This window comes from Herpailurus yagouaroundi, unplaced genomic scaffold, assembly GCF_014898765.1.
Source record: "Herpailurus yagouaroundi ecotype Mexico unplaced genomic scaffold, PumYag 140, whole genome shotgun sequence".
NCBI classification, from domain to species: domain Eukaryota; kingdom Metazoa; phylum Chordata; class Mammalia; order Carnivora; family Felidae; genus Herpailurus; species Herpailurus yagouaroundi.
Genome location: NW_024412395.1, coordinates 79,309,489 through 79,325,161, shown reverse-complemented (window position 1 = coordinate 79,325,161; position 15,673 = coordinate 79,309,489). Strand labels below are relative to the sequence as shown.

At 35.8% G+C, this 15,673-nt stretch overlaps 1 protein-coding gene across 5 annotated transcripts in view; it reads right to left on the bottom strand.

Moving 5' to 3' along the window:
- The window catches only part of SGO2 (shugoshin 2), a 73,055-nt gene that overhangs the window by 6,993 nt on the left and 50,389 nt on the right, over positions 1–15,673 (bottom strand). For all 5 annotated transcript variants that reach the window (XM_040475793.1, XM_040475788.1, XM_040475792.1 and 2 more), the window contains 3 exons: positions 8,934–9,064; positions 4,558–7,752; positions 3,437–3,587 (listed from right to left, as the gene is read on the bottom strand). In XM_040475793.1, the coding sequence (XP_040331727.1) occupies positions 3,437–3,587; positions 4,558–7,752; positions 8,934–9,064 (3,477 nt within the window). The remainder of the gene's footprint in view (positions 1–3,436; positions 3,588–4,557; positions 7,753–8,933; positions 9,065–15,673) is intronic.

Sequence of the window (15,673 nt, the reverse complement as noted above, 5' to 3'; positions counted from 1 at the left end):
AGTTCAAAATAAAAAAGTGTAACTTGCAACTCAGTAACAAAAAAGATAACCCAATTGAAAAAAAGGGAGAAAGATCTGAATACATTTTTCTTTGAAGAAGATATACAAATGGCCAATAAACACATGAAAAGATGCTCAACATCATTATTCATCAGAGAAATACAAATCAAAACTATTACATGCCACTACTTTACACTCATTATTATGGTTAGAATCATCAAAAAACAAATAACAAGTGTGCAGGCAAGGAAATTGAGAAATCAGAATCCTCATACATCGCTGGTGATAATGTGAATAAAATGGTGCAGCAGCTTTGCAAAAACAGTCAGCAGTCCTCAAATGATTAAACAGAGTTATCATATGAGCCAGGAATTCCATAACTAGGCATATACCCAAGAGAAACCAAAACATATGTAGACACAAAAACTTGCAAATGATCTTTATAGCAAGATTATTCATAATAACCAAAAGATGGAAACAAATGTCCATCAAGAGACAAGTGAATAAATAAAATGTGTTATTATCTATATGATAGATTATCATTAGTCCTAGAAAGAAATGAAATACTGATACATGCTATGACAATGGATAAAACCTGAAAACATTATGCCAAATGTAAGAAGCCAGTCACAAAGACCACATATTATGATTCCATTCGTATGAAATATTCATAAGAGGGAAATCTACTGAGATAGGAAGTAGGTGAATGGTCACCTAGGGCTGGGGGGTATGGGAATATTGGGTAATGGCATGGGGTTTCTTTTTGAGATGAAGAAATGTTCTAAAATTGTGGTAATAGTATGCATATCTGTGAATATACTAAAAAAACACTTAAGTATATACTTTTTTTAAAGTTTATTTTTTTCGAGAAAGAGAGGGAGAGCGCACATGAGCATTGGGGAGGGGCAGAGAGAGAGGGAGAGAGAGAATACCAAGCAGGCTCTGTGCTATCAACACAAAGCCAGACATGGGGCTGGATCCCACAAACCGTGAGATCAAGAGGCAGATGCTTAACCAACTGAGCCACCCAGGTAGCCCTGAAGTATACACTTTAAATGTTGATGGGGCGCCTGGGTGGCGCAGTCGGTTAAGCGTCCGACTTCAGCCAGGTCACGATCTCGCGGTCCGTGGGTTCCAGCCCCGCGTCAGGCTCTGGGCTGATGGCTCAGAGCCTGGAGCCTGTTTCCGATTCTGTGTCTCCCTCCCTCTCTGCCCCTCCCCCGTTCATGCTCTGTCTCTCTCTGTCCCACAAATAAATAAACGTTGAAAAAAAAAATTAAAAAAAAATGTTGATATGGATGGTGTGTGAAATATAACTCGATAAAGTAGTTTTATTTAAAAAACGCTTTGATCCTTTATTTCACTTTTGTTTCTCTTCTACCATAACTCCTTTGTATTGCTACCATGTGCTGGTTGTCTTAAAATACCTGTCAGAACCATCAACAGTTTTCATTTATAAAAGAAGCAAACACTGAAACAATGCAAAGGACAAGAACATTTAAGACTACTTTTCTCTTTTCGAAAATATGATCCCAAATATGATCAGGTTCTGCAAAACAAGCTACTTCATTTACCCCTTTTTTTTTTAATTTTTTTTAACGTTTATTTATTTTTGAGACAGAGAGAGACAGAGCATGAACGGGGGAGGGTCAGAGAGAGGGAGACACAGAATCGGAAACAGGCTCCAGGCTCCAAGCTGTCAGCATAGAGCCCGACACGGGGCTCGAACTCACAGACCGCGAGATTGTGACCTGAGCCGAAGTCGGCCGCTCAACCAACTGAGCCACCCAGGGGCCCCTTCATTTACCCTTTTTTTTTTTTTTTCATTTGCCCTTTTTAAAAAAATGAGGGGCGCCTGGATGGTTCAGTTGGTTAAGCGTCAGACTTGATTTTGGCTCAGGTCATGATCTCACAGTTTGTTGAGTTTGAGCCCCACATTGGGCTCTGTGCTGAGAGCGCAGAGTCTGCTTGGGATTCTCTCTCCCTCTCTCTCTGCCCCTCCCCTGTTCATTCTCTCTCTCTCTCTCCAAAATAAACAAACATTTAAAAAAAATTTTTTAAGTGAGATTTTCAATAAAATACACGTACAAGGCATCTGGACATTTTTTGAGATAATTAAGGGAATTTGAATAGGGATTGGTAATTAGATGACAGTAAGAGATTATTGATAATTCATATTGATAATTGATGTGATCATGGTTTTCTAGTTTTGTTAAGAAGTTTGTTAAGAAGTTCCTTTTTTTAAGAGAGATATATATAGAAGTGCTTTTGGAATAAATGACTCAATATTAAGGATTTGCTTTAAAAATACTATAACAGGGGTGCCTGGGTGTCTCAGTTGGTTAAGCATCCAACTTCAGCTCAGGCTCAGCCATGATCTCATGGCTTGAGCCCTACATTCGGCTCTGTGCTGACAGCTCAGAGCCTGGAGCCTGCTTTGGATTCTGTGTCTTCCTCTCTCTGCCCCAACTTGTGCTCACTCGTTCTCCCTCTCTCTCAAAAACAAATAAAAACATAAAAAAAAAAAAATACTACAACAAAAAAGGACAGACGAAATAAATAAGGCAAAATATTGATAACTATTGAAGCTGAGTGATGTATAAATAGGAGGTGTACTTGTTCTCTTTGTTGGGGAAATTTGATATTTAAAAAAATTTTTTTTAACGTTTATTTATTTTTGAGACAGAGAGAGACAGAGCATGAACGGGGGAGGGTCAGAGAAAGGGAGACACAGAATCTGAAACAGGCTCCAGGGTCTGAGCTACCAACACAGAGCCTGACGCGGGGCTCAAACTCACGGACCGTGAGATCATGACCTGAGCTGAAGTCGGATGCTTTACTGACTGAGCCACCCAGGTACCCCGGAAATTTGATATATTTTTTTTTTCAACGTTTATTTATTTTTGGGACAGAGAGAGACATAGCATGAATGGGGGAGGGGCAGAGAGAGAGGGAGACACAGAATCGGAAACAGGCTCCAGGCTCTGAGCTATCAGCCCAGAGCCCGACGCGGGGCTCGAACTCACGGACCGCGAGATCGTGACCTGGCTGAAGTCGGACGCTTAACCGACTGTGCCACCCAGGCGCCCCGAAATTTGATATTTTTAAAAAGAAAGAAGACTATTAGTCTTTAAGGCCAAAGAACAAATAAAGCCACTTTCAATTTTTCTAGGGAACAAGGTAGAAAACTAATGAAGATAACAGACATGGAAATAGTGCTATGCAAATCACAGACAGCAGTTTTTTACAAAGCCTGTTCAAAGAATAAAAGAAGATATTTCTTCAAATCTCATCTAGATCATTACTGTGGTTGTCATATATCAAAAATCTACTGATATTCAGAAGTGTTCAAATACAATTCAGGCAGGAATTTCTTTTAGAGCATATATTTTATATTATCATACTGAAATCACTTTAATATCACTGAAATACTTACCTTTTGAGATTTGGCTCTTTTAAATAGAGAGGAGTACACCTTCTTCTTCGGCTTGGTAGCTCTAAAGATGGATTTTCTGACTTATTTTCAGCGTTAGCAGTGTTATTTGAAATAAAACTGGTATTTGTCAAGTCCTGCAGTGTTCTACCACCTGAAAAGAATATTATTTTCACTATAAGCATAGAGAGAGAGATACGGGATATCTCCCATATAGAAATAGATATGGGATATTTGTGGTTTGCAAATAGCTGACAGCAAATTTTTAAACTTAACAATCATCAAGTTGTAATTTTAAATATTATAATAGTAGCACTGAAATTATTTATAAATCAGGTGTTTTTTCCAGCAATGAGAGGAAAAGAGATTTAATATTTTAAGCAAAGTATCAAACTATATTTTATTCTGAAACCACATATAGGCTGATAAAAATTTTTCACAAGTCACAAGTCTTGATTCACAGAATCATACAAATTACTGCACATTCATTCAACATTTGTTATCGATTGTTTACTCTGTGAAAGGCACCACGAGGAATATAGAGATGAAAGATGACTCACCAATCCTCTATAATGGCCTGCAACTCAAACTTTTGCACTTCATCTGCTTCAATATTCCTTCTATCTGGAATAGCTTTATACACCAAAATCCTGGTGTTCTCAAACTTGAGAAGGTATCTGCACCCCCATGTTCATAGAGGCATTATTTACAATAGCCAAGATATGTCCATTGATGGATGAATGGATAAAGAAGTTGGGTGTGTGCATGTATGTGTGTGCATACATACACACACACACACACACACACACAAATATATAGAACATATATATTCTATTTGCATAGAACATATATATACACGCTATGAATATTTTTCACCCATAAAAAATGAGGAAATCCTACCATTTGAAACAATACCAAAAAAAAAAAAATACAGAAGGATCTTGAAGGCATGCTAAGTGAAATAAGTCACACACACAAAACAAATACTGTATATTGTTTCTATAGATCAGCTACACAGTCAAATATTATTTTAAACTCCATAAAAATATCAGGACATACTTTACTGGTTAAATGAAAAAAGAAAATACACTTTTAAAACTTGATCACTTCAGCTTTTGACCTACCTATTTCTGATTTTTGTGTTCTCTGGTTGACTTTGAATTTCATCCCTTTCATCTTCTCATGTACATCATCTGTTACTTGAAAGATTGGTGAGCTCTCCAGGGCAAAACTTTCTTTTATTATCAGATTTTTACTAGAAGAAATACTTAGAGGTACTGAATCCCCAGGAACACTGTTAAAGGAAGAATCTTGTATGTTAGGTGAATATACCTGAGACAAAGATTCAAATGCCTTTGTGTAAAAGTCTGGCTTCATTTTGACAACTTTCTCATTTTCCAAAATTTTTTCCTCATTAGCCTGTTCAGATTCAACTGATATTCCCCGATCAGTGTCAGATATTACCTGCATTACTTCATGGTTATCTGAAGAAGGATAGATGAAGATCTTCCTTTTCTTTGATTTAGATGCCGTTTTGTTAACTTTTCTAACCTGGCACTCTCCTTCTTTTATCACTTCCACAAAGGGAATGTTTTTCTTTTTTTCATTCAGAGTTGTAGTTCTTTCCTTTGGATTCTGGTGCTTACCAGGATCAGAATCTGCTTCATTAGTAATAGATTTTAAGCCTGATTCTGAGACAGATGTCTGTAAAGAATCTGCTAACTGCAAAATAGATTTTTTACCTTTGGCCAAAATCGTTGTCTTTCCTGAAGATTCTTTCCCATGCTTTTTAACTAATTTGTAAAGATTTGAAATTTGATCACAGTTTTCCTTTTCATGGCTATCAATTTCCATAGAGTACCCACTGATAATACCTTGACATTCAAGTATCTGTTTAGATTTATTTACTTGAAAATCCAGACCATTTATATAGCTTTCTTGATCATGCACATCTTTATCATTATCCCCATATATGGGGCACCTTTCAGAAATTATTTCTGTCTTCTGATTTACTTTCTGCCTAAGTTTCTTATTTATTTTTGATTCATTCTGTTGAGCAGGTCGCATATCAGTGACATACTTTTTCAAATCCAACACATTCTGTGTCTCATAATCATACAAATTTCCATTATTTTGTGTGGAAAGATAAGCTGTTTGTAATGCACTTGTGACTTCTAGGTTTTCATAAATAGTTTCTTTATCTGTTTGGGATAGAGAAAAGAAGTTACCTTCTTCTGGGTCATGCACGCCTTTTTTTTTTAACTCATTTACTCGGTTCATTTCTAAAATTATTTCTGTCTTCCGATTTACTTTCTGTCTGAGCCTCTTATTTATTTTTGATTCATTTTGCTTTGCAAGTGGCATATCGGTAACATGTTTTTTCACCCCCAAAATGTTTTGAGTCTCATGACATAGGTTCCTATTACCTTCAGTGGAAGGATCAGCTATCTGAAATTCATTTAAGTCTTCTGGGTTTTCAGGGATGGTTTCTTTTTCCTTTTGGGTTAGAGAAAGTAAGTTATCTTTTTCTGGGTCATGTATGTCTTTGTCATTATTCTCATATACTTGGTTGATTTCAGAAATTATTTCTGTCTTCCGACACACCTTTTGCCTAAGCTTCTTATCTATTTTTGATTCATTTTGACAAGTAGGTTGCATATCACGGATATGCTTTTTCACTCCTAGAACATTTTGAGTCTCATAGTCGTATAGTTTTCTACTATCTTTGGTAGAAAGGGCAGGTGTTTGGAACTCACTTGGGTCTTTTAGATTTTCAGGGATGATTTCTTCATCTTTCTGGGTTAGGAAGAAAGAATTACCCTTTTCTGGGCAATACATATTTTTGCCATTATCTAAATGATTCATTTCAGAAATTATTTCTGTCTTCCGATTTACTTTCTGCCTGAGATTCTTATTAACTTTTGATTCATTTTGCTGAACAGGGTACACATTAGTGATCTGCTTTTGCATATCCAACACATTTTGGATCTCACAATCATACAGGTTTCCATTATCAATGGTGGAAACAGTAGGTTTTTGAAACTCATCTGAAACTTCTAGGTTTCCAGACATGGTTTCTTTATCCTCTTGGGTTTGGAAGGAAAAGTTACCTTTTTCTGGGCCATACACATCTTTACCACTATCCCCATATACTTGGTTTGATTCAGAAATTATTTCTGTCCTCCGATTTACTTTCTGCCTAAGCTTCTCATTTATTTTTGATTGATGTTGCTGAGTAGGTTGCTCATCAGTGACATGCTTTTTCAAATACGACATATTCTGGGTCTTATAATCACATAAACTCCCATTATCTTTGGTGGAAAGATGGGCTGTTTGAAATTCACTTGTGACTTCTAGGTTTTCAGAAGTGGTTTCATTATTTTTTTGGTTTGGGAATAAGTTACCTTTTTCTAACTTATGAATCACAAATGTCTGTCTAGAAGCTTTACTTTTATGATAAGCTACAGAACTCTGACCCATATCAAATTTACTCTCCTGCTGGAATTTATCTGAACTTTGGGAGAAAGAGTTGGTTTCCTCTTGTTCATTTGTTACATGTATTCTCTTCTTTTTTTTATTATGCTGTATACTTTCTCTGTCATCTTGATCAAAGCCATTATGAAGGGTTACTTCCTTCAGTATGTTCAACTGAGTCAGCTGCTCAGCACTGAAAATAAAATTTGGATCTTCTGAGTTCCCTTTGCCATCCACGACAACTGATTTTTCTTCTGGTCCATTTTCAATCTTTTCCTCAATATCAATATCTGAACTATTTTTAAATTGTCTCTTAGATCTTTCTCTCTTTTTTTCAGAACTTGAATCTTTCACTTTTCTGAAAGTTTTTATTTCACAATCATTTGATTTTTTATCACTTCTATTTTTAGCGCCTGTTGAAACTGTAACAATTCTGCTTACTTCACCAGCAGTTAAATCCATGTCAGCATCATATACAGTTTTCTGCAATTGATAGTCATCACTACCCTGAAATGGATTCATGTACTCTGCAGCTGGTTCACTTGTAGACTCAGATGAGTCAGGAAGGCACTGTATGTTTCTCTGCATTTTGATATTTGTTTCATTAGTACAATCATTTATCTCATGCCAATTAAATTCTCGACTTGAAATCTGTTGTTGACCTAAATCCATCACATGAAGACTGTCAGTAGAAGGATTATTTGATTCCCAAGATGATACACGTTTTTTCCTTTCAGTTATATTACTAGGAGATGGTTTCTCCTTTCTGTGGCTGATTGACTGGGCATTTCTAATCTCACTCATTAGAGAATTCTTGGAACTTTGGTCTGAGTGGAAATGATTTTCTATAAAATAAGAGGAAAGAAAATTCAGAAATAAGTAATGGCAAGGAATTTGTTATTTTAAACAAATTAGATTAAATATCAAACTGTTTCACAGAGAGGATTTCTGACAATATGTTCTGTTCAGATACTATAAAGAATCTACACTAATGAAAATAAAGTAGAAATGATCAGAGTATTCACAAGTCATTACATTTGTATCTATGGAAAATATATACTTAGAATTCACTCTATCTTGGCCCCAACAGTACTGGGGAATATAGCTGATAACAGAGCCATTAGCATGTATTTCTAAAATGGGAGGAGGCCAGCAAATGAACCCAAATAAAAGTGATAACTCTGATAAGGGTTACTATCAAAAGGCTATCAGCAGGCAGCTAATATTTATATAAATATTTATGTGAAAATTTATGTGTATATATATATATACATATATATGTATATATATTATATATATATATATATATATATATATATATATATATATACACACACACACATCAATTTTTATAAAGGAAAAACAATTCTAAGTTCTAAATGAAATACACCTATGGTTCTATAATCCAATCTGTAAATCTATGACAAATACATAAGCCAGACTCCCCTGGAGGATTATTATTTTAGAAATAACCACATAAATAAAACATAAGTGTCATCATTTTCTCTGGCTCAACCATTTTCCAGGCCCAAGTTTTTGTTTTGACTATGATCTTGAAAAAGTCACTAAATCTATCTAGACCTCCAGTTTTATTGTCTATGAAAAGGAGAGATGAAACTAAATAAATATATGGTATCTTTCAATTCATAAGCTAATAAGATACCAAGAAAAGCTCTTCAGGATGATTCATTTCTAAATATTGCTTGCAGAATAACAGTATTAGGCCACTGTGGATCTGACATTTGTCAGCATGTTTCCTTAAAAATTAAAATTTTCACCAGCAGTTTTAAATGGTAGAAGTTAGCATATCTATAACATAAGAGGGTCCAACTTATTAACTGCATATACACCTTGGGCCTCAAGAAAAAAAATCCGATGAATGTAACTTTTTAATACTGATATTCAAAATTAATACTGATATTCATCTTTGGGAAGCATAGCAATAGAAGAAATATGTCTGAATCATCTAAACCACACATATGATGATTATTTTCTTTAAGAAATAATAATTCCAAGTTATACTGACTTGATAAAGATTGTCTTGTTGATACTGAAAAGGGAATATCAGGTGATGTCTTTGCTATAATATTGTCATCATATTGTATTTTGTCTTTATCATCATCATCATCATCATCATCATTTGAAGTTAATGGAACCCTAAAGGCAAGTGGAAATGAATGAAGAATTTTTTATTTTATAAACATTATTTAAAAAATTACATGGATAGTTCTTTTTTATATTCTATTTATTTAAGATCCAACCATAAACCCACTCTGGTATCTCTCTGTGTTCAATGAAGACAACTATAGGTAGGAAAGAGATAGTTTCTAATAGTATAGAACAGGAATGCTTCTTACTACCAGAGCCCCAGCGGCCTCAAAAAGAAATAATTGATATAATCACTGGTTGGCCATTTAGGATAATATTAATTAAATGAATAAAGTTCAGACATACTTACAAATACTCAATCATATGTAATATTTGTTTTCTTACAATTAATTTTATGGAATACCCAAAACTCTTTCTCTAGTTTCAAAGAAGTACAATTATATGTAAAGTTATGTGTGAACTAAAGTTAGCTATGTTTCCAAAAGGCATCCATGTAAACTAGAGCCATATTCCTAGAGTAGTTAGTTAAATGTAGTTGGGGGTGGAGGGAAGACAGTAACCTACAGAAATAATTTGAAAAACTGACCTTGAGTTCAAAGAATGAGGATTAATATCCTCCAACAATAAAGACTTTGCCTTGAATGCCAAACAAATCACAGATATTTAAAAATTATTGACAGTAATAAGAATAAATATTGACAAATATTTGTTAAAAATTTAAAAGCAACAAATAAAATAGCCATTGGGAAGTAATTTCTATGCCACTTGAAAAACCAAGTCAACAAAAATAAACAGAGAGGAGAGAGGTTCTGCTTCTGGTAATGGCTGAATAGCTATTTTTAAGTCAACTCTATCAAACATAATGACTATAAATTCTGGATAAAATATTTTTAAAAAATGGGGTGCCTGGGTGGCTCAGTCAGTTAAGTGTCTGACTCTTCATCTTGGCTCAGGTCATGATCTCACAGTTGGTGAGTTTAAGCCGTGATTTGGGCTTGTCAGCTCAGATCCTGCTTGGGATTCTCTGTCTTCCACTCTTTGCCCCTCCCTCTCTTTCTCTCTCTCAAAAATAAACATTTTAAAAATATGTACATTTTTAAAAACAACCTGAAGTAACTGGAAAGTAAACAAAAAGCACTTAAAAAAAGATGAGCTTACAACCTCAGCCAGTGCCACATTTTTAAAAAGTTAGAAGTCTACATTCTTATTGATTCAAGGTCAAAATTAGGGATAATTATGACAGCTGCAAAATGTGTGTGATGGGGGAAATAACAGATGAGACAGAGAGGGGAAGGCCAAATTTTGTGTGTAAACTGCCCCCCCCCCCAATCTCTGGCTGACCCATAAATCACAAATATGTGAAGAAGATTCCAAACAACCCCGCTAAGGATAAACGAACTGAAATGAGATTTCATATGTTGCCCCTCACAGGGAAATAATAAATTTGAGTTCAGACAAGGTAACTGCCTAAAATGAAAACATCAAACTTGTTGGAGGAAAACACCTGAATCCAGACTTTCTACAACACAGGATTTACAATATCCAGAATACAATCCAATATTATTCAAAATATAAAGCAACAGGAAAAAGTATTCAAATTCAAGAGAAAAAGATAACCGACAGAATGATCCTGATATAAAATGATCATGAAAATATGCTCATTATGCAAATATTCTCAGTATCATTAATCATTAGGGAAATCCAAATCAAAACCACAATGAAATACCACTTCATACCCACTACAATGGCTGTAATCAAAAGGACTGGTAATAACAAGTGTTGGTGAGGATGTAAAGAAATTGGGTTCCTAATACTTTGCTGATAGAAATGTAAAACAATGCAGCAGCTTTGGCAAACAGTTTGGTGGTTCCTCCAAAAGTTAAACATACAGTTATTATAGGACTCAGCAATTCTACTTGTAGGCATAAGCTGAAAACTATGTCCACACAAAAACTTTTGTATGAATAGTCATAGTACCATTGCTCATAATAGCCAAAAAGTAACAACAGCACAAATGTTCATTAACTGATGAATGGGTAAACAAAATATGGTAGATGCAAACAACTGAAAATTATTCTGTCATAAAAATGAATGAAGTACTAATACATGCTACAACATGGATGAAACTTGAAAATATATGCTAAGTGAAGGAGGCCAGACACAAAAGGCCACATATTGTGTGATTCCATTGATATGAAATGTCCAAAACAGGCAAATCCATAGAGACAGACAAAAAACAGAATAGTGGTTGCCAGGGGCTGGAGAAGAGGAGAATGGGAAGTGACTGTTGATGGATACAGGCTTTCTTTCTGATGTAATGAAAATATTCTGGAATTACACAGTGGTGAGGATTGCAAATTTTGTGAATATATTAAAATCCCCTGTGGGGCGCCTGGGGGCTCAGTTGGTTAAGCATCCAACTCTTGATTTTGGCTCAGGTTACGATCTCCCAGTCATGAGATCAAGCCCCACGTTAGACTTTGTGTGGAGTGTGGAGCTGGCTTAAGATTCTGTCTCTCCCCTGTGCTTGCTCTCTAAATCAATCAATCAACCAATCAATCAATCAATCAGTCAAATCCACTGTACTATACACTTTAAAAGGGTGTATTTCCACTTATGGAAAACTTTGTTATGTGAACTATATCTCAATTTTAAAAAATAAGTAGAAGAAAGGAAATAATAAAGAGCAGATACTTGGGGCACCAGGGTGGCTCAGTCAGTTAAGCATCCAACTTCAGCTCAGGTTGTGATCTTGTGGTCTGTGAGTTGGAGCCCTGCATTGGGGCTCTGTGCTGACAGCTCAGAGACTAGAGCCTGCTTTGGATTCTGTGTCTCCCTCTCTCTCTCTGCCCCTCCCCCACTCAGATTCTGTCTCTCCAAAAATAAATATACATTTAAATAAATAAATAAATAAATAAATAAATAAAGGGGCAGACACCAGTGAAGTATGAAATGGAAGAAAAACTAAAAAGAAATATTTAAAAAATCAGAAGCTGGGTCTTTAAGGGATCAATAAAACTGACAACACTATGGCTAGCTTGATAAATTAAAAAAAAAAAAAAAGAGATACAAATTACCAATAATGGGGATGAGAGAAAGAACCTCACTACAGACCTCACAGACAATTAAAAGTTTAATAAGGGCGGGGTACCTGGGTGGCTCAGTTGGTTAAGCACCTGACTTCGGCTCAGGTCGCGATGTCCTGGTTTGTGAATTCGAGCCCCGTGTCAGGCTCTGTGCTAACAGTTCAGAGCGTGGAGCCTGCTTCAGATTCTGTGTCTCCCTCTCTCTCTGCCCCTCCCCCACTCACGCTCTGTCTCTCAAAATGAATAAACGTTAAAAACGTTTTAAAAAAAGTATAATAAGGGCATTTTATAAACAACTTTATAACAAAAAACTTGACTGCCTAGATAAAATGGATGATTTTCTGGAAAGACAAACATTTTCTAAATTGACTTAAAAAGAACTAGAAAATCTGAAAAGCTCCATATTTATTTAAGAAATCAAATTAATAAATTAAAAACTTGGGGCGCCTGGGTGGCTCAGTCGGTTAAGCGTCCGACTTCAGCTCAGGTCACGATCTCGTGGTCCGTGAGTTCGAGCCCCGCGTCGGGCTCTGGGCTGATGGCTCAGAGCCTGGAGCCTGCTTCCGATTCTGTGTCTCCCTTTCTCTCTGCCCCTCCCCCGTTCATGCTCTGTCTCTCTCTGTCTCAAAAATAAATAAAACGTTAAAAAAAAAATTAAAAAAAAAATAAATTAATTAAAAACTCACATCCAAATTACCTATCTTATTAATTCTTTCAAACACTTACTGAAGAGATACCAGTTTTACAAACTCAAAAAATGAAGAGGGAATATTTCTTCATTTTACAAAGCCAGCACAACTCTTATCAAAACCCATCAAAATTACAGTAAGAAGTTTATAGACCAATATCCCTTATAAATACAGATAAAAAAATTAAAGAAAATGTTAGCAAATCATATCCATCAATATATAGGAAGAATAATACACCATGACCAAGTGGAATTTGTGACATAAAAATTTGGTTTAACGCAAATAAACTGAAGTCACCACATTAACAGAAAGGAAAAATATATCTCAATTTTTAAAAAGTAAAATAAAGGAAATAATAAAGAGCAGACACCAATGAAATATGAAATGGAAGAAAAACTGAGAAAAAACATTGATGAAACCAGATATAAAGGAGAAAAGTCATGATTCTCTCCAGATAGAAAAAAATTTTTTTGACAAAATAGAAATTCATTATAAAAACAATGAGCAAACCAGAATAAAAAGGAATGTCTTTCCCTCCAGACGGCTAATAGACACATGAAAAAATGCTCAACATCATTCATCATCAGGGAAATACAAATCAAAACCACAATGAGATACCATCTCATACCTGTCGGAATGGCTAAGATTAACAACTTGGGCAACAACACTGCTGGTGGGAATGCAAACTGGTGCAGCCACTCTGGAAAACAGCATGGAGGTTCCTCAAAAAATTAAAAATAGACCCTATGACCCACCAATTGCACTACTAGGTATTTATCCAAAGGATACAGGAGTGTTGATTCAGAGGGGCACGTGCACCCCAATGTTTATAGCAGCACTATTGACAACAACCAAAGTATGGAAAGAGCCCAAATGTCCATTTACTGATCAATGGATAAAGAAGATGTGATATTTATATACAATGGAATATTACTTGGGGTTCAAAAAAATGAAATCTTGCCATTTGCAACAACATAGACGGAACTAGAATGTATTATGCTAAGCAAAATAAGCCAGTCAGAGAGACAAATATCATATGATTTCACTTATATGTGGAATTTTAAATACAAAACAGATGAACATAAGGGAAGGGAAGAAAGAAAAATAGTATAAAAAGAGAGGGAGACAAACCATAAGAGACTCTTAAATACAGAGAACAAACTGAGGGTTACTGGCGGGTGTTGGGTTAGGAGACGAGCTAAATGGGTGAGGGGCTTTAAGGAAGACACTTGTTGGGATGAGCAGTGGGTGTTATATGTAAGTGATGAATCACTAAATTCTATTTCTGAAATCATTATTACACTATATATTAACCAACTTGGATTTAAATTAAACATAAATTTAAAAAATAGCCCCGTTAATTCAGAAAGAAAAAAAAAAGGAATGTCTTTCTTCAACTTGCAAAAAAGGTGCTACCTTTTCAAAAGAAAAGCCAGAAGCCACAGACAATAAAATAACATCTTTAAATCACTAAAAATGATTCCCAACCTAATATTTTTAAATTGCAAACATACTCTTCAAAAATGAAGATGAAATAAAAAGTTTCCAGAAAAACAAAAGCTGAATGAATGCATTGCCAGGAAGTGCATTAAAAGAAAGAATAAAGAATTTCTTTCAGCAGAAGGAATATTATCTTAAAAGGAAATATCAAAATGAAAGAAGCTTATTTGTAAATTTTATCTCAGTAAAGCTGGAGGAAAAAGTTGTGAGTGGGCAATTAAAAAAATGCAGGAAGCAATATAAAAAATTGAACAGTTAAATATGTAGATCATTTAAATGAATCTTGACTACACAAAAAAATGAAAGTAGCAATTTGTGGGATTAAAATATATAGAAAATGAAAATACATAAGATTTACATAAAGGTAGGACACAGAAATGTGGAGCTTAAGCATTCTAAGGTGCTAACATTATTGAGAAAGTGGTAAAGTAATAATTTGTATTAGAGAGTTAAAACAATATAAGGATGAATGCTGCTATCACTAGAGTAATCATAAAGGAACAGTAGATGATAGCAAATTAATAGTTAACAAATGTAAATAACAAAAAATATTTTATTTCAAAAGAAATCAAGAAAGGAGAGAAAAGGGAACATAAAACAGGTTGCTCAAGTAGAAAATAACTAGGGCTGCCTGGGTGGCTCAGTGGGTTAAGTGTCCAACTCTTGATTTTAGCTCAGATCGTAATCTCATAGTTTGTAGGATCCAGCCCCACATCTGGCTTTGCACTGACAGCACAGAGCCTGCTTGGGATTCTCTCTCTGCTCCTGCCCCACTCACACTCTCTTGGTCTCTCTCAAAAGAAATAAACAAACTTAAAAAAAATAAAATAGGGGTGCCTGGGTGGCTCAGTCGGTTAAGCATCTGACTTCGGCTCAGGTCATGATCTCACTACTCGTGAGTTCAAGCCCCATGTCGGGCTCTGTGCTGACAGCTCAGAGAACTGGAGCCTGCTTCAGGTACTGTGTCTCCCCCTCTCTCTGCTCTTCCCATGCTCATTCTCTGTCTCTCAAAAATAAATGTTTAAAAAATTAAAAAATAACTAGATGACAGATATAAATCCAATTATATCAGCAATTATATTAAATGTAAACATATTAAACTTTCTAATTAAAAGAGATCTTAGAAGGAGGAGGAGGGAAGATGGCGGCGTAGGAGGACGCTGGGCTCACCGCGCGTCCTGCTGATCACTTAGATTCCACCTACACCTGCCTAAATAACCCAGAAAACCGCCAGAGGATTAGCAGAACGGAGTCGCTGGAGCCAAGCGCAGACGAGAGGCCCACGGAAGAGGGTAGGAAGGGCGGCGAGGCGGTGCGCGCTCCACGGACTGGCGGGAGGGAGCCGGGGCGGAGGGGCGGCTCGCCGGCCAAGCAGAGCCCCC